This window comes from Salmo salar, chromosome 14 (genome assembly GCF_965601325.2).
Source record: "Salmo salar chromosome 14, fSalSal1, whole genome shotgun sequence".
NCBI lineage: Eukaryota > Metazoa > Chordata > Actinopteri > Salmoniformes > Salmonidae > Salmo > Salmo salar.
In genome coordinates, this window is record NC_138304.1 from 84319447 (window position 1) to 84339055 (window position 19609).

Here is a 19609-nt window from a genome sequence, read left to right on the forward strand (position 1 = left end):
ACACACCTCCAGGCTGTGTAAGGGCTATTTGATCAAGAAAGAGAGTGATAGAGTGCTGCATCAGATGACCTGGCCTCCACATCACCTGACCTCAACCCAATTGAGATGGTTTGGGATGAGTTGGACCACAGAGTGAAGGAAAAGCAGCTAACAAGTGCTCAGCATATGTGGGAATTACTTCAAGACTGTTGGAAATGCGTTCCAGGTGAAGCTGGTTGAGAGAATGCCAAGAGTGCGCAAAGCTGTCATCAAGGGAAAGGGTGGCTACTTTGAAGAATCTCAAATATAAATATATTTAGATGTGTTTAATAATTTTTTGCTTACTATATGATTCCATGTGTTATTTCATAGTTCTGATGTCTTCACTATTATTCTACAATGTAGAAAATAGTTCAAATAAACAAAAACCCTTGAATGAGTAGGTGTCCAAACTTTTGTCTGGTACTGCATGTCCACAGACACTGTGTTGGTACGTAATAAATATTGTAGTTTAATGCAAACTTCAACTATTATACAATTTTTATGATTTATAGACAAACTGCAGGAAACATATTTTGTGTTTTATTCAAATAAGTTAGGTTTTTCAAAATAAATGTTTTCATAAAATGACCCCAATATTTAATTTGATTTTCGCTAATGGGAATTTGGAGTGAAAATGTAAAAAAATACAGGGGAAATTTTACAATTTAAAAAAATAAGACAGATGCATCTAAGATTTGTAGATGCATCATGGTATTGTAACTCAATTTACTACAGACATTTTAAAACTGGTGAAAGTAGGGTATGCTTTAAGTCTCTTTCATACTGGTTGAGGGGATATGCCACCCCTCCCCTTTAACAAATAGGCCTATCAAATGATAGATTTCTGTAGGAAATGCTACCCAGCAATAGGGAGCGAGGTGGAAGGAGCACAAGTTAAAACAACCATTATTTTATGAAATATAAAACAGGTGAAAAGGTATTTAATGCTGATATTGTGCTTGCTTAGGACTTTAAATAAGACAAGTCTTCTAATAAGACAAAGGCCAAGTAAGAATATTTTATATTTTCTCACAAATTACAATTTGGATTGTCCAAGAGGCCAACCTTTGGATTGATTGCGACCAAGGTGGGTTTAAGAAAATTGTTGGAAGGCTAAACCTATAGCAACATGAGTTTACTAGGATAATGCCTAGAAAATTACCTGATGCATTTTTTTGGCACACATCAATGCTGGCCTTGGGCCGATTTAAATCTGTAAAGGTGCATCCACTACCATCACCATTAGGCTAATCTAGGCTGTTAACAGGTATGCCATTCCACTGTTGTTTACATTTTATTTCACACTGGAAGCAAACAGAGTGTTAAAGTGTTTTGTCTTTACAACTAATATTGAACACAACAACATTACATTCATTTATTGTTTTGGAATTAATATACATGCAGGACTAAATGCATATGGATAATGGTGCCGGAGGAGATGGCTGCCGTTTTACGATCCCCTAACCAATTGTGCCATTGTGTGTGTTGTTTTGCGTTATTTGTAACTTATTTTGTACATAATGTTTCTGCCACAGTGTCTTATGACCGAAAACAGCTTCTAGATATCAGGACAGTGATTACTCACCCTGTACTGGAGGAATACTTTTTCTTTAACGAGTCGGACGGGAAGGATTTCATTCAGACGCCTGACAAAGCCCTCATCCCCGTCATTCGCAGGAGAAAGAGATGGAGATAGAGAACGAAGGTCTGGGTGCCTTGTAAGGATCTGACAGCGAGTAGGTAATCTCCATTCACCATCGGTCCTATTAGCCAATGTACAGTCGTGGCAAAAAGTTTTGAGAATGACACAAATATTATTTTTCACAAAGTCTGCTGCCTCAGTTTGTATGATGGCAATTTTCATATACTCCAGAACGTTATGAAGAGTGATCAGATGAATTGCAATTAATTACAAAGTCCCTCTTTGCCATGCAAATGAACTGAATCCCCAAAAAACATTTCCATTGCATTTCAGCCCTGCCACAAAAGGACCAGCTGACATGTCAGTGATTCTCTCGTTAACACAGGTGTGAGTGTTGACGAAGACAAGGCTGGAGATCACTCTGTCATACTGCTTGAGTTCGAATAACAGACTGGAACCTTCAAGAGGAGGGTGGTGCTTGGAATCATTGTTCTTCTTCTGTCAACCACGGTTACCTGCAAGGAAAGACGTGCCGTCATCATTGCTTTGCACAAAAAGGGCTTCACAGGCAAGGATATTGCTGCCAGTAAGATTGTACCTAAATCAACCATTTATCGGATCATCAAGAACTTCAAGGAGAGCGGTTCAATTGTTGTGAAGAAGGCTTCAGGGCGCCCAAGAAAGTCCAGCAAGCGCCAGAACCGTCTCCTAAAGTTGATTCAGCTGCGGGATCGGGGCACCACCAGTACAGAGCTTGCTCAGGAATGGCAGCAGGCAGGTGTGAGTGCATCTGCACGCACAGTGAGGCGAAGACTTTTGGAGGATGGCCTGGTGTCAAGAAGGGCAGCAAAGAAGCCACTTCTCTCCAGGAAAAACATCAGGGACAGACTGATATTCTGCAAAAGGTACAGGGATTGGACTGCTGAGGACTGGGGTAAAGTAATTCTCTGACGAGTCCCCTTTCCGATTGTTTGGGGCATCTGGAAAAAAGCTTGCCCGGAGAAGACAAGGTGAATGCTACCATCAGTCCTGTGTCATGCCAACAGTAAAGCATCCTGAGACCATTCGTGTGTGGGGTTTCTTCTCAGCCAAGGGAGCGGGCTTACTCACAATTTGGCCTAAGAACACAGCCATGAATAAAGAATGGTACCAACACATCCTCCAAGAGCAACTTCTCCCAACCATTCAGGAACAGTTTGGTGATGAACAAGGACTTTTCCAGCATGATGGAGCACCTTGCCATATGGTAAAAGTGATAACTAAGTGGCTCGGGGAACAAAACATCCATATTTTGGGTCCATGGCCAGGAAACTCCCCAGACATTAATCCCATTGAGAACTTGTGGTCAATCCTCAAGAGGCAGGTGGACAAACAAAACCCCACAAATTCTGACAAACTCTAAGCATTGATTATGCAAGAATGGGCTGCCATCAGTCAGGATGTGCCCCAGAAGTTAATTGACAGCATGCCAGGGCGGATTGCAGAGGTCTTGAAAAAGAATTGTCAACACTGCAAATATTGACTCTTTGCATCAACTTGATGTAATTGTCAATAAAACCTTTGACACTTAACCATGACAGCATTTCATTTCTCTTTCGTCTGAAGATATTTCAAAATCACTGTACGACCAATACGCAGCGGGTTGCGTGCTCCACATCATATTTATTAAATGTGATGAACACAGAAAAACTAAATAAACACGAATGAACTAAAGTGACAGGCTAATACTTACAAACGAACAGCAGTGTTAACTCAACCACCCACAAACCCAAGTGACAAACATACTCCTAATTATATGACTCCCAATCAGGAACAACGATAACCAGCTGTCCCTGATCGGGAGCCACACAGACCCACATAGAAACACAACACCCAGAACACACATACACAGACATACTCTGCCACGTCCTGACCAAAAACTACACAACAACACCCTCTGCTGGTCAGGACGTGACAATACACCCCCCCAAAAGGTGCATACCCCGAATGCACCTAAAAAAAGAAACCACAAACTCCCCCAAAACCACAACAAAAACAAATACAAATACCCCCCTAAACAATAAGGGAGGGAAGGGAGGGTGGCTGCCGTCAACCAGGGGCGAAAATCTGATATCAACTTTGGAGGGGACAATTACATGAAATTTTCTCAAGAGCAATTCCTGAGGAGGACACCAAAAGTAGTGCTGTAACACATAGCCTACATTGTAATATGGTAAATGTATATTGAGGAACCAAAGAAATAAGGTGTTTGCCGTAATCCTAACTACCGGTACCCAAAACTACACAACTAATCACAACAGCAATACCATTGCCTTTAACAAATCTTAGTTCAGTCACCACTTTAAGTTGAGAGTGGGGGTATCCATGGCATTTTCCAATTATGTTCCTATTTTACAAGTCAAAAAAATTGAGAACCTTTCATAATGTTGCCAAACAAAGACTCAACAAACTTACCTGAGACTCCCTGTCTCTGCCAGTCTGTCCCTGCATATCTGTCCCCATCTCTGCTGTCTGTGTGCCATCTGTTGCCTGCTCTGCCTAATGACATCATTGTGAAACATTTCCATTAGAATTTCATTTCTTTCTTATGAACATTTTATCAACTAGTCTTTGAGATATTAGGCTACTAGGGTTCTTACTATGCGTTTTGGTGTATTGAAAAATACTCTGATGTCCGTCTTTTATTTTTCTGCCATTTTTCTACCTGGCTGGCTGGCTGGCTACACACACACACAGTGTGTAGGTTATTTACAGTAGGAGATGGGCTTCTATCATCTTCTATCATTCTATTTGGGCTTCGATCTAAAAGGTAGCTAGCAAATGTGAAACGGATTAAAATGACAAGAGTTGACAGCTGTATGAGTTCACCATTTACACAACATATGCTGCAACCTTTTGTAATTTTAATAGTTTGTTTCATATTGGCTGGCTTCTAACAATAGCTGAATTTGCAAAGCTAGCGAGCACCAATTCAGTTTCAGTGGTGTTTGCTATAATCTTTGCTACCCGGGTTAAATAAAGGTGAAATAAAATAAATAAATAAAAGTTCCCTTGCGACAATTTAGCTTTTGCAACGAGACCATTAAATATATTTAAGACAATGGTAGAAGAGTGTGTAGTTCTGTTCAGTTTGGACTTCAGTTTATCGCTAACCTTATCACAGGGACTTTGAAGCACTAACTTACAGTAGATACGACCCCTCTGTTACCTTGCCTACTAAGGAACTGGCAGTGGATCAAACCATTGTGAGGCAAAGGGTGGGGGGGGGGGGGGGTCGCAATCTTTTGAAACTTAAAAACGCGCTATTAAGTGTCTATAATCAGCACAATTGCTTTCATTGCGTATTATTAATATTATTTAAATTACATAGTTATGTTTCAGTGATATATTGGGGGGGACAAATCATATTTTTCCCAGGATGGGGGGGTCGTGTCCCCCCCATCCCCCCCGGGATTTCCGGCCCTGCCGTCAACGACGGCACTGTGCTACACCCCCCCTCCCCAACCCACCTATCCTGGAGGTGGCTCTGGTTCCGGCCTCCTGCTCTCCAGGTTGTAAGCAGACTCATTGGGGTCCGGGTCGTAGACAGACTCACTCCGTTGTAGCTCATGGGCAGACTCTTTCCATTCCAGGTCGTAGGCATACTCCCTCCGGTTAACGCTGTAGGCAGACTCATTGGGTTCTGGGTCATAGGCAGATTCTTTTAGTTCACAGTTAATTATATTTATTTCCAGGTCGCAGGCAGACCCCTTCGGTTCCGGGTCGCAGGCAGACCCCTTCGGTTCCGGGTCGCAGGCAGACTCCTTTGGTTCCGGGTCGCAGGCAGACTCCTTTGGTTCCGGGTCGCAGGCAGACTCCTTTGGTTCCGGGTCGCAGGCAGACTCCTTTGGTTCCGGGTCGCAGGCAGACTCCTTTGGTTCCGGACTAGACACTGTTGCCGGATACTCTGGACTGCACACTGGTGCCGGATACTCTGGACTGCACACTGGTGCCGGATACTCTGGACTGCACACTGGTGCCGGATACTCTGGACTGCACACTGGTGCCGGGCTCTTGAGGCTGGGCCAACGCACTGGAAGCCTGGTGCGTGGGGCTGGTAGAGGTGGTACCAGGCTGAAGACACGCACCCTAGGGCTAGTGCGAGGAGCGGGAACAGGCTGAATAGGACTAGGCCGACTCATGGGAAGCTTGGTCCGGGTTGCTGGTACTGGTCGTGCCAGACTGGAGGAACTCATTTCCGGGATAGCACGAGAGGCGGGAACCGGAAAGACTGGGCCATGCAGGCGCACAGGTGGCCGTGACCGCACCGCCTGCACAACCCGTCCTGGCTGGATGGAACTAACAGCCCTGTACGAGCGGGATGCTGGTACAGGCGAACTGGGCTGTGCAGGGGCCTGATGGTTGCCGTGCGTAGAGCGGGAGTAGGGTAGCCTGGTCCTAGGAGGCGTACCGGCGACCAAACGCGCTGCGCAGGCATCCTCCTACCAGGCTGGATGCCCACTCTAGCACGGCATCTGCAAGGGGCTGGAATGGCGCGCACCGGACTGTGCGTGCGTATGTATGGGCGAGATAGTGCGCACCTCAGCGAAACACGGCACCCTCCACTCCATACGCTCCTCCATGTACTCACTGGTAGCTGGCTTATGGCTCTTCCTAGGCCTAGCCAAACTACCCGTGTGCCCCCCCCAATTTTTTTATTGGGGGTCCCTCTCCAGCTTCCTCACCAGTCGTGTACCCCGGTAGTGTTCTCGGTCCTCACCAGCCTTTCGCCGTTCCTCCATCTCTCTTTCCACCTGTACCCATGGAAGGCGATCCTTCCCAGCCTGGATCTCCTCCCAAGTGTATGAGCCTTTTCCCTCCAAGATCTCCTCCCAGGTCCATTTCTCACTATTGTCCATATCAAAGTCCATTTTCTCAGCGTTCCTCCTCTCCTTCTTCCGCTGCTTGGTCTTGTTTTGGTGGGGGGTTCTGTCATGGTTTTCTCCTTCGTCTGAAGATATTTCAAAATCACTGTACGACCAATACGCAGCGGGTTGCGTGCTCCACATCATATTTATTAAATGTGATGAACACGGAAAAACAAAATAAACACGAATGAAATAAAGTGACAGGCTGACAGGCTAATACTTACAAACAAACGAACAGCAGTGTTAACTCAACCACCCACAAACCCAAGTGACAAACATACCCCTAATTATATGACTCCCAATCAGGAACAACGATAACCAGCTGTCCCTGATCGGGAGCCACACAGACCCAAGTAGAAACACAACACCCAGAACACACATACACAGACATACTCTGCCACGTCCTGACCAAAAACTACACAACAACACCCTCTGCTGGTCAGGACGTGACAAATGCTTGTAATTATGCTTCAGTATTCCATAGTAACATCTGACAAAAATATCTAAAGACACTGAAGCAGCAAACTTTGTGGAAATTAATATTTGTGTCATTCTCAAAACTTTTGGCCACGACTGTACAGTCTATGGTTAATAAAATAGACGAACCATGATCACGTATATCCTACCAATGGGACATTAAAAACTGTAATATCTTATTTTTCACAGAGTCGGGGCGGAACGACGACATGAATAACACACAGCTGGGGGGTTTTATGCTTTTTCGTCAGGATAGAACAGCGGCCTCTGGTAAGACAAGGGGTGGCGGTCTATGTATATTGTAAACAACAGCTGGTGCACTAAATCTAAGGAAGTCTCGAGGTTTTGCTCGCCTGAGGCAGAGTATCTCATGATAAGATGTAGACCACAGTATTTACCGAAATATGTTTTATCTATATTCTTCGTAGCTGTCTATTTACCACCACAAACCGATACTGGCACTAAGACAGCACTCAATGAGCTGTATACGACCATAAGCAAACAGGAAAACACTCATCCAGAGGCGGCACTCCTAGTGGGCGGGGACTTTAATGCAGGGAAACATATCCGTTTTACCTCATTTATACTAGCATGTTAAATATGCAACCAGAGGGAAAAAATTAGACCATCTTTACTCCACACACAGAGACACATACAAAGCTCTCCCTCGCCCTCCATTTGGCAAATCAGACCATAATTATATCCTCCTGATTCCTGCATACAAGCAAAAACTAATGCAGGAAGCACCAGTGACTAGATCAATAAAAAAGTGGTCAGATGAAGCACATGCTAAGCGACAGGACTGTTTTGTTAGAACTGGAACATGTTCCGGGATTCTCCGATGGCATTGAGGAGTACACCACATCAGTCACTGGCTTCATCAATAAGGGCATCGATGCTGTCGTCCCCACAGTGACCGTACGTACATACCCCAACTGAAGCCATGGATTACAGGCAACATCCGCACTGAGCTAAAGGGTAGAGCTGTCGCTTTCAAGGAGTGGGGTCTAACCCGGAAGCTTATAAGAAATCCCACTATGCCCTCCGACGAACTATCAAACAGGCAAAGCGCCAATACATGACTAAGATTGAATCGTACTACACCGACTCCGATGCTCGTCGAATATGGCAGGGCTTACAGACTATTACCAACTACAAAGGGAAGCGCAGCCACAAGCTGCCCAGTGACACAAGCCTACCAGACGAGCTAAATTACTTCTATGCTCGCTTCGAGGCAAGTAACACTGAAACATGTACTCTGAGCATGCGATGACCAACTGGCAAGTGTCTTCACTGACATTTTCAACCTGTCCCTGACTGAGTCTGCAATACCAACATGTTTCAAGCAGACCACCATAGGCCCTTTGCCCAAGAACACTAAGGCAACCTGCCTGAATGACTACCGACCTGGAGCACTCACATCTGTAGCCATGAAGTGCTTTGAAAGGCTGGTCATAGCTCACATCATTATCCCAGAAACCGTAGACCCACTCCAATTTGCAAACTGCCCCAACAGATCCACAGATGATGCAATCTCTATTGCACTCAACACTGCCCTTTCCCACCTGGACAAAAGGGACACCTATGTGAGAATGCTATTCATTGACTACAGCTCAGCGTTCAACACCATAGTGCCCTCAAAGCTCATCACTAATCTAAGGACTCTGGGACTAAACACCTCCCTCTGCAACTGGATCCTGGACTTTGTGACGGGCCGCCCCCAGGTGGTAAGGGTAGGTAACAACACATCCATCACGCTGATCCTCAACACAGGGGCCCCTCAGGGGTGCATGCTCAGCCCCCTCCTGTACTCCCTGTTCACTCATGACTGCACGACTCCAACACCATCATCAAGTTTGCCGATGACACCGACAACGATGCCGATGACACCGACAACGATGACACAGCCTATATGGAGGAGGTCAGAGACCTGGCCGTGTGGTTCCAGGACAACAACCTCTCCCTCAACGTGATCAAGACAAAGGAGATGATTGTGGACTACAGGAAAAGGAGGACCGAGCACGCCCCTGTTCACATCGATGGGACTGTAGTGGAGCAGGTTGAGAGCTTTAAGTTCCTTGGTGTCCACATCACCAACAAACTATCATGGTCCAAACACACTAAAACAGTTGTGAAGAGGGCTCGACACAGCCTATTCCCCCTCAGGAGACTGTAAAGATTTGGCATGGGTCCTCAGATCCTCAAAAGATTCTACAGCTGCACCATCGAGAGCATCCTGACTGGTTGCATCACAGCCTGGTATGACAACTGCTCGGCCTCTGACCGCATGGCACTACAGAGGGTAGTGCGTACGGCCCAGTACATCACTGGGACCAAGTTTTCTGCCATCCAGGACCTCTATACCAGGCGGTGTCTGAGGAAGGCCCTAGAAATTGTCAAAGACTCCAGCCACCCTAGTCATAGGCTGTTTTTTCTGCTCCCGCACGGCAAGCGGTACCGAAGCGCCAAGTTTAGGTCCAAAAGGATTCTTAACAGCTTCTACCCCCAAGCAATAAGACTCCTGAAGAGCTAATCAAAGGGCTACCCAGACCCCTCTTTTACACTTCTGCTACTCTCTGTTTTTTATCTATGCATAATCACTTTAACTCTGCCTCATGTACATATTACCTCAATTACCTCGACTAACCGGTGGCCCCGCACATTGACTCTGTACCGGTACCCCCTGTATATAGCCTCGCTATTGTTATTTTACTGCTGCTGTTTAAATATTTGTTACTTTTATTTTATATTTTTTACTCATCTATTTTTACTTAAAACTTATTTTTCTTAAAACCGCATTCTTGGTAAGCATTTCACTGTAAGGTTGTATTCGGAGCACGTGACAAATACAATTTGATTTGATATGTCTATAAAATATTCCCCTCCAAAACTAGCCATATTTGGTTAGTTGAAACCCTGCTGAGTATTTTTCACCACACTTTAGCTGAGAAAGGTAGAAAAGTGTTCTCCCTACAGCCCAATATTGTCAATATACCAGTGTCAACATTGTATTTCTTTCATTATAAACATTATTCATTTTTTTTAAACATATTATTTGTAATTTGTTTTCATAAATTACTTGTTGCATTTTCTTGTTGGCACAATAAAAGTGGCCAATGATTAAAATGCAATATCATTTGAATGAGTTATCCTCATTGCAATGTTTTGAAATCCAGGCTTTTATTTTTTTAAGGTTTCCTCATTACCATACATCAATGACGTCAACGTTTGTGCTGCTGGCAGAATACTAGTTCATCTCGCGACCAGACTTTGTAGTGGGGACAATCATAACCGTCTTGATTTGGGATATTTCCATTTTTATTTAGTTTTGACAAGGAATTGCTTTATCCTATTATTCGTTTGGCTTATTATCAAAAATCTCAACGATGGCCTGCTCGGGTTTCACCTGCTCCAAGCACTCCCTCTGTGCGCTCAATATCCTTTATGTTGTGAGTATGCGATTCCAGAATTGACCATATGGAGTATTATTAAGCTATACTGTAACAGGTTTTGGGCGTTGGTTCGGTAGCCTATATGACGTTTTTTATGCGGTCTGTGCGGGTGTGTAAGAAACATTGTTGCGGTACAGCCTGTTTTAAAAAATACATTGGGTCAGAGCAGGCTCTGCTGCTATAAATAATTAAAACTGAACCTTTGTCTTGAATACGATTTGCGTCTCCTGTTTGACAAAGGTAACCTCAGCACGTAAAAATATTAACATTTATATTCAGTATTTAGGCAACTGAATATTTAAAATGGCCTATATATATTATCTCCTCTCTCCATTTCCTATCTCGTTTCCTCTCTCCTGAGTCCTGACACTTTCCAATGCAAGGGTGTATCCTGCCTTTGTTCAGCTCTAACCATTCCTGATATCTCTTATCAAGTGGTTGTTACTGAAAACAACATTATATGGGCCATACCGTGTGTGTAGACTCCATAGCATTCCTATACAAACCCTTAACATGTCCCTTAACATAACCCTCAAATGTCCACAACACCACCCAATGTTTTGCCGGAGTGTTTGTGGCATCAAAACAGACCACAGTGGTGACCTATATTTAAACTGAATATACATTTACAGGCAGATAAATGTTTTAATGATAGAAAATGATGTTACACTTTTGACTGTTGCTTCTTCTATTTCCAGGGGCGCAAATTTCACTGGGGACATTGCGCCCCTGTCTATTTATAAAAGCACACAGTCTGAGGTGTAGCCTGTGTCCTTCTGACAGGTTATACCACTGCAATAACACCACTCACTTTGTTTTATTACATACCATAACCTGTAAGCCTATCTGATAGTTTCCGGTCAATGTCCACACTCACTTTCTCTCTCTCTCTCTCTCTCTCTCTCTCTCTCTCTCTCTCTCTCTCTCTCTCTCTCTCTCTCTCTCTGCTCTTACACACACACACACACACACACACACACACACACACACACACACACACACACACACACACACACACACACACACACACACACACACACACAGTGCAGTTTTTACTCTTTGACTGTGGAGTGTTCATACAGTTCATACTTCATACAATGACATAAGATATCTGTTGTTTAGGGTCATCTTGGCTGTCTGTCTCTGTGTTTGTGTCTGCGCCTGCCTGTCTATTTATCCGTCTTTCTGTCGGTCCGTCTATCCGTCCCTCCCTCTCTAGATGGTGAGTCTGCTGATGATCGGCATCGCTGCGTGGGGGAAGTGGTTTGGCCTGGTGTCCAGCTTCCAGGTGGTGGGCGGAGTCATTGGAGTGGGCGTATTCCTGTTCTTCGTGGCGTTGGTCGGCCTCATCGGCGCCGTGAAGCACCACCAGGTCCTACTCTTCTTCGTATCCCAACCTTCCACCAAGGCAGACTTGACCTGACCCAAGACCCAAGTGAATTTGGGCTCTAGAATTTGAATTATGTCTTGAGTTCAGGTTTGTGGCCATGTTTCAGGTCAAGTAGATTGAGGCCTTGGGTTGGCTATGTGTTAGGACTCATAGCCCCTTGTTATTTATCCATTACTTGTTTTCCAGGCTGTACTGATATCTTACCCCTACCCTACTGTATTTTGTGGGAAAATCCCTGCTGATTTTCCATTCATGCATGGCATGCACACGCAATAACATCTGTGAGACCAGGTCCAGTATCGTATTGCACATTGTAGTCAGCCTGCGTAGATACTGCCCACCCCTGCTTCTGGCTTAGTCATCAGGGCATAATACTGACTGGCTTTCAGTCATTATTACAGTGTTATTATTACATTATTAGTTTACATTATTATAGTATTAATCTATAATATTCCATATTACTAATACAGAAGTTTAGAGAAATAAAACAGTTGACTGTTGAAAATAAGTGACCTTCGCCTTCGGAAGTGTGACCAACTGGTTCAAAACTACAAAAGCTCTGTGTTGACAATGTGTGTATTGGAGTGTTATTCCTTGACAGTGGAGCCCAGTATATGATCATCCTCTTCATGGTGTTCATCGTCCAGTTCTCTGTCTCCAGCGCCTGTCTGGCCATCAACAAGGATCAGCAGGTAGGAACACAACCTCCTGTCAATCACAACAACATTCCTTTAAGTTCTAGAGGAACAAAAACGACTTCTCAGGCAAATCACAGAAATCTTGTGATTCAATTCTAGATAGACACAAGACAACATATGCTAATGAATTAGGATGTGTCTGTTATTGGTTAATGTTGTGGTGAAATCTCAGATCTATGGACCTCTCATGTCTCGGCTCTGCGGGGTGTTCCGGTTCCATGCACTATGGAGTACATTTCAAAATCACTTTTTTATTCAGACTTACCTCCATCTGGTTCAAGAACAGCAGACTACCTTAGAAATGTCTGGTCCTGTGTATACAGGCATTGTAATGCACCTAATGTATATGTATATGGGTGTATCTATGGTGGTCAGTGCTTGATGTTGTACCCCTGTTTTAGGAACAACTGTTGGAGGTGGGATGGAACAACTCTCACACCACCCAGAGAGACGTAGAGAAGAGTCTCAACTGCTGTGGCTTCTACCATGTAGACAACAACGGGACCTGTGACGCTGTAAGCATTAACAAATGAACCCTCTGGTGCACTGAATCAATGTACAGTATGTTGTCTTTGACCTCTCCATCTCAGGTCACAAGCTCTGTCGGTACATACCAAGATCTATCATTACAACCAATGGGATTGTCTAAAAAACATGTTTTAACACATACATCTGTGTTGATATGGCTCTGATATTTTTAGCAAACTGGTTCTGATGATATCAGCAGCTGTATATTCAGTATTGTGGCTGTAAAGCAGATTTCCTGACTAACTGGTCCATCTGTGCGGTGCCTCTCTGTGTCCCTCTACAGGCCTGTTTCCCCAACCACTCCTGTTCACCGTGTGCTGAGCACATCCAGGCGCATGCAGGAGAGGTGTTGCGCTTCGTTGGCGGGATAGGCCTCTTCTTCAGCTTCACTGAGGTGAGATCTCCCTTTATATACAGTCAGGGAATGTTCTGGTGTGTCAATCAAGCATTCAATCAATTGAACTTATTGACTTACAGTAAACCGCAGTTTATGAAATCTAATAGGGAATGAAAATATATATTTACAGTATATGATCTGTTATTTGTAGGGTCAATATGATAAAACTGGGCTCAGTAATGTTTATTCTTTATTCCTGTTTCAGATCCTGGGGGTGTGGCTAACGTATCAATACAGGAACCAGAAAGACCCTCGAGCCAATCCCAGTGCCTTCCTGTAACTGCTGGCAACTGCTCTGCGCCCCGCCCCCCTCATCCCACACCCTGGAAGTGGCTAACCCTCCTCCTGGAGAGTTACTGGATGTGCAGGCTTTTTCTCCAGCTCTACTCTAACACTAACACAGCTGATTCTAAACGAATTAGATGCTCATCGGGACCATTTTCAGCTGAATCGGTTGTGATAGTTAAAGCGGGGCCGAAGCAAAAGCCTGCAGTAGCTCTCCTGGTGGAGGTGGGTTTGCCGCCTGTTTTAGGGGCTGTGTTTGTAAATAAGCGAGTGACTTGTGTGTGTTTTCACCAGCTGAGCGAAGCGGCAGGCCTTTGTGTGGTGTTTCATAAAGGTGTGTGTCTGGAAAAGAACTGGGTCATGTTCATTAGGGCACTAAACAGGAGAAAACTGACTGAGACAGGAGGAACTACATTTTCCTTTACATTTTCAGTTGCAAAATGTTTTCTGTTGTGTGCCCTAAAGAACAAGACCTGGCTGTATATTAAAATGCTGCATGAGTCTATTACCCTGATAGGACACCTGAGGCCACTCCCAATCTGAATCATGTCCTGTATTTAACCTCTCATACGTATATGGCTCTGCTTCCGATGACAAATCTCTTGGAATCAACGTTTTCAGAGAATACATTTGATATTTGATACACCCTTGATGGGCAAGCATTCAGTATGCTCAGACCAGTATTAGAGCATGTGAACTGTGATATTGTGACTACTGAATGACTCCTGTATTACAAACAATGACTGACATAATGAAGAACAGTTTGTATTATTTTGAGCGCATGGCGATTGACGATATCATTGAATATTTGTACATTTGATTTTAACACTCAATAACAGGACTGTAGCGTGCTGTTGACAGTTGTGTGCTGTAACTACATAACTACAGCTATTTAAGCAGCTTGTTGTTGCCTTTAAGTCATCATGCTACACAGTATTCAACAAAAAAAGTTGTTCTTTATGTATATTTCTGTGTAAACATTCTTAATTATTAGAAATCTGCTAAACCAAATGCATTAATGTAAGAGTCAATTGCTTATGCCGTCTGAATACCAACACAATGAAATTCTGGGGAAGACTGACCTGAAAACAAATATGATCCACTTTGTTCTGCTGACAGTGTTTCAAAGACTGGCAGTCGATTGTGCTGCTGCATCATGTCTCTGCTGGTATGTGCTGCTGCATCATGTCTCTGCTAGTATGTGCTGCTGCATCATGTCTCTGCTGGTATGTGCTGCTGCATCATGTCTCTGCTAGTATGTGCTGCTGCATCATGTCTCTGCTAGTATGTGCTGCTGCATCATGTCTCTGCTAGTATGTGCTGCTGCATCATGTCTCTGCTGGTATGTGCTGCTGCATCATGTCTCTGCTGGTATGTGCTGCTGCATCATGTCTCTGCTGGTATGTGCTACTGCATCATGTCTCTGCTAGTATGTGCTGCTGCATCATGTCTCTGCTAGTATGTGCTGCTGCATCATGTCTCTGCTGGTATGTGCTGCTGCATCATGTCTCTGCATGTGCTGCTGCATCATGTCTCTGCTGGTATGTGCTGCTGCATCATGTCTCTGCTGGTATGTGCTGCTGCTACTGATGGTTCTGTGAACTAGGTACCCGAGCCTTTGTACAAGAAATCACAATAAAATTGATATTTTACATCAATTTCATCCCGTTTCTGTTCTTGGGCTTTCCTTTCAACGATGATAGTAACCCATTTTCCATCAATGCCCAGTCAAGTTGACCAGTTGACATTCACTGGGTTAGTTGTGCTCTGTTTCAATAGAAACAACCAGTGAAGTTGCAAAATGTTGAGCTCAGCTCACAGCAGAAGCCTAAGCATTTCCAAGGAACTAAAATCTGTTTTGTAAGTAAGTAATGCTTTCATTTGCTTTCTGGCATATCATTTGCATAGATTCCCATGAAGAGCAAAGATAATTACTCAGGTCGTGTGTGTGTGTGTGTTTTTTAAATGTATTTTCTAAGAAGGAAGCCCCGTTATACAACAAAGGCATTGGTTAAGGTTCGGTAGCCAGGCAACCAGGCTGTGACGGTTCAGTAACCAGGCAACCAGGAGTGACTCAGGAAAAGTCCTTTCATACCCTCAACGGCCCTGCCCATTCAGGATGTGACCAGGATGTATGTCAGCACTCACTCTCTAGCTACACACATAAACATGCACACACACACACATTCATGCGCACACAGTTTCTCTCTTTTTAACAGCTCTTTTAACTTCAGTCAAAAAATATAATACAGATAATCTGGTTACATTTTACAATAATACACACATCATTTAAGAATTGCACTATATTTAATAAAAATACATCTTAGATGTACAGCAATACATTACAAAGACAGAGAGTTTCAGGGAAAATCATTAAAAAAAATTGAAATTCGTTTGTGAAAGTAAAGACTAGTTATTTCCAGTGCTTAGGTTTACATGGTGACAGTATGCCACTGTCTGACTCCTAGGCTCCAGAGAACATTCTGAGAATGGTCAGAAAACCTCTGAAGTCGCAGGACAATGGTCAACGGGTCACATGCTTTGTCAGTGCTTACAACTCAGTCTTCAGCAGCTTCTTGGCCTTCTGCATGTTGCTCAACACTGTAGGGAGGAGGGAAAATGAAGAGTCACTCAAGAGAAGTCAAGACTAAGTCCCTCAAGAGAAGTCAAAAGTCACTCAAGAGAAGTCAAAAGTCACTCAAGAGAAGTCAAGACTAAGTCACACAAGAGTCGCTCAAGAGCAGGTTGTTTCTCACAGAGGAATAATTTGTTGTTGTTGATGATGGCACTAATGGCCAAATGTAATATATTTGAATAAATTATAAAACAATGTCTGGTTACAATTTGTAATACCTTACATTTATAAAAGCTTATAAATATGTATAAATGCTTAAATATTTATAATCTCCTAAATACTAATTTATTAACAGTATGTAAACTGTTAGTATGCAATCAAACATTCAAAAGGGAGATAAGATCAAGTTGTACTCACAGAGTTGGATGTCAGAAGGCTCATAGGCGTACATGCGGTTGGAGTAGCGTCCTGTGATGTCAGCTCTCACTGTCATAGAGGGATCTGAGGGGGGGGGGGGGGGGGGGGGGGAGCGAGGGAGGGAGGGGGGAGGCAGAGAGAGAGCGAGAGAGAACTATTGATTCAAATCTGTCACTTTTGTTTGATGCCATCATAGACAAAATATTGAAATGCGTTAGCATGTAATGCTGCATGGAAAACGTGACCTCATCACTCACCGACAAAGATGATTCTGGGGACATACTGGCCATCAGGGGAGAGATGCTTGTCTGTGGTTTCATACTGATAACACAGGGAGAGAAACACAAAATAATTATTTATGTCTTTCTAAATACTAAAAGTCTGTTTAAAAAACAAAAAGAAAAGTAAAATATGAATACAAAAAAGTATATATACTATAAAGTAAAATCCTAAAAAAGATCAAAAGATAATTAATGTATGTATTGTGCTTGGCATGATTCTAGTAACGTTTTCTGAATTTAAAACTCACCACCAGATTGAGAATGATGAAGTCTTCATCAAGTACCTTCTGGATGTCCTTGTCTTCAGCGAAGGCCTTCTTCATGGCTGGATACACGAAAGACATCATGAAAGAAATGATGGAATACGTTATATTGACTTAAGAGATCTCCATCTATTAACAGTTGAGTAACATACCCACATAGTTGTTTTATTGTCCTATTCCATACATGGCAGTAGGATGCTAGAGGTATATACCACCTTGGCAAACAGAGTCCTGTTTGTTCTACTACGAGTTTGATAATTGTTGTTTAAACAAGTCCTGGCATCTAATACAACTGAATGATGTATCACAATTTTGGAGAATGCCAGGATGCATAACTAGCCAAGGGAGGGACTTTGACCTGAGGTCTGTTCAGGAAGGTGCAATAAAGTGGCAGTTTATTTGCTGTAGGTCAGAGGTTAGAGATCAGGGTCTTACATGCGCTGTGGGGACAGTCCTCCAGGTGAAAGATGACCATCAGAGGCTTGTTCCTGTGGAGACAAAGTAGTTCTGGTTACAATAGAATAGAATAGAATAGAATAGAAAGGAGATGCCAAGGAATGCCTTGAAATGTATTTGCTTTTTTTGCAAAGACAACACATCAGTTATCCAGATCTATTATATGTATGTGAAATAACACCCTATTCAATTTGTAAGTCGCTCTGGATAAGAGCGTCTGCTAAATGACTTAAATGTAAATGTAAATGTCTATTCCCTATTGTGCACTACATAAGAAATAGGATGGCATTTCGCATGTAGTCATAAAAGTCTGTTCACTCACTGTGCCCTGGCCCAGTACAGAGCCTCCTCATAGGTCTGAGCCCAGATCAGCTGATCACCCCAGCCTACAGGAGGCCGAAAGGAAGAACAGTGTCAGAATACCTGGGGTCTGCTCAGGAAGGTGCAACATCACAGAACATTCAGGTAGAGATATATTGCGTAGAACAGACATGCCTCCACTGACATGTAGAATAAGGAATCGTATGTCAGCTCTATTCATTAGAGATCTCAGACCACACTGACCAGCGCTTTGAGAATGAGGAAAAGGAGAAAGCGTACTGTACTCTTAAAACCTTTCTCTTTCATTCATTCAAACACTACACTGTGATAAGCCTTGAAAAATAGTAAGGGGAGGGAGAGTTACCTCTAGAGAGAGTCTGAGGGATCCTCTTCCCCCTCTTGGCGATGTTCTTCTCAGGCTTGGCCAGAGATGACGACACGGCTACGGCCACAAGGACAAACAACACCGACAGCAGACCTCGGATCATGATTACTACCTTTCTGGAAGGAAACAGAGTTCATTAAGCATCTCAGAGTAGGTAGCAGTGCTGATCTGGGATCATGTTCCCCCTGTCCATATCATTTTAATTATTGTGATCTACAAGTCAAAACTGATCCTATATCAGCACCTCTATTCTGAATCATTGTGAATACAGACCCAGATACCACATGCATGTCACAAAACTGCACAGATAATCTGCTTCTGTCCTCATATTATTATAACTCAAAAGTATAGCTGAGTGGAAACAATAATGAATAAATAACTGCCATGCAGAATTACAAGTAATTGCACATCTATTCAGAGTTGTTCACGTTTTTATAGACTGAAAGATTCTGGAAAAGTTCACAGCATTTAAGGCACATTTACCAGGAAAAGGATCAGATTGAGAGATAAGGGATAGTGGAGATAGATTTATGGTGGAGGGAGAGATATATTTCCTACCTGTTCTCCGTGGCACCTTTGTATGTCTCCTTTTCTCTGCTGCTACTCGCACTGCCGTGTCCCTTCTCTATCACCTGGACATGCTCTTATACACCGGCCCCAAGCTCACCTGATGGCCCCTCCCACACACCAACCCTCTCCCTCTCTCCCCCCAAAGCTCTGATGGAATGTGTAGAGGCAGACAGTTCCATTGATTCTAGAATTTTGACTTTCTCTCCATTATTTCACTATCAGACAGACATTTTAAGGTATATCATTAAGTTTGGTTAAAGTAGGATTTGATAGTGTTGTTATGTACGTTTTCCTTTTATAATAAGAATGGGTAACGGAACTGCTGAATCGTAATAGTTGGCACAGATCCAAGGACAGGTCAGCATTAAATCTAGCAATCTGATTTGATATCGGGGCTATTAGTCAGTTCATGGATCAGGTCAGATCTGTAAGATTGACATCATTCTCAATAAAATCAAATAAACTACAGTGAAATGCTTACATACAGGTCTTTTTCCAACAACGCAGTTAAAGATAAAATATGAAGAAAAAATAATAATAATTA

At 43.3% G+C, this 19609-nt stretch overlaps 2 protein-coding genes across 3 annotated transcripts; one reads left to right on the top strand and one right to left on the bottom strand.

The window, feature by feature from the left end:
• The first annotated feature begins 10256 nt into the window (after positions 1 to 10256).
• Positions 10257 to 14079, top strand: LOC106570321 (tetraspanin-13). The gene is made up of 6 exons (XM_014142513.3): positions 10257 to 10496; positions 11719 to 11886; positions 12501 to 12581; positions 12989 to 13102; positions 13399 to 13509; positions 13718 to 14079. The coding sequence occupies exons 1-6, from the start codon at positions 10434 to 10436 to the stop codon at positions 13790 to 13792; spliced, it is 612 nt and encodes a 203-aa protein (XP_013997988.1). The 5' UTR covers positions 10257 to 10433; the 3' UTR covers positions 13793 to 14079.
• Positions 14080 to 16085: 2006 nt separating this feature from the next.
• LOC100136469 (anterior gradient-2-like protein 2) lies at positions 16086 to 19127 on the bottom strand. 2 transcript variants are annotated; one of them, XM_014142492.3, is made up of 8 exons: positions 19054 to 19127; positions 18475 to 18607; positions 18112 to 18175; positions 17769 to 17821; positions 17319 to 17395; positions 17047 to 17110; positions 16790 to 16873; positions 16086 to 16398 (listed from the first exon to the last, which is right to left on the bottom strand). In XM_014142492.3, the coding sequence occupies exons 2-8, from the start codon at positions 18596 to 18598 to the stop codon at positions 16349 to 16351; spliced, it is 516 nt and encodes a 171-aa protein (XP_013997967.1). In that variant the 5' UTR covers positions 18599 to 18607; positions 19054 to 19127; the 3' UTR covers positions 16086 to 16348.
• Between the last annotated feature and the right edge of the window lie 482 nt (positions 19128 to 19609).

Bases quoted from the DNA above. Each gene is read 5' to 3' on its own strand.
- LOC106570321 (XM_014142513.3), top strand. From the start codon at position 10,434: ATGGCCTGCTCGGGTTTCACCTGCTCCAAGCACTCCCTCTGTGCGCTC. The intron at 12,582-12,988 runs GTAGGAACACAA...CCCCTGTTTTAG, and splicing joins CCATCAACAAGGATCAGCAG to GAACAACTGTTGGAGGTGGG. The intron at 13,103-13,398 runs GTAAGCATTAAC...GTCCCTCTACAG, and splicing joins ACAACGGGACCTGTGACGCT to GCCTGTTTCCCCAACCACTC.
- LOC100136469 (XM_014142492.3), bottom strand. From the start codon at position 18,598: ATGATCCGAGGTCTGCTGTCGGTGTTGTTTGTCCTTGTGGCCGTAGCC. The intron at 18,176-18,474 runs GTAACTCTCCCT...GGCCTCCTGTAG, and splicing joins CCCTCAGACTCTCTCTAGAG to GCTGGGGTGATCAGCTGATC. The intron at 16,874-17,046 runs GTGAGTGATGAG...CCCCCCCCTCAG, and splicing joins CCCCAGAATCATCTTTGTCG to ATCCCTCTATGACAGTGAGA.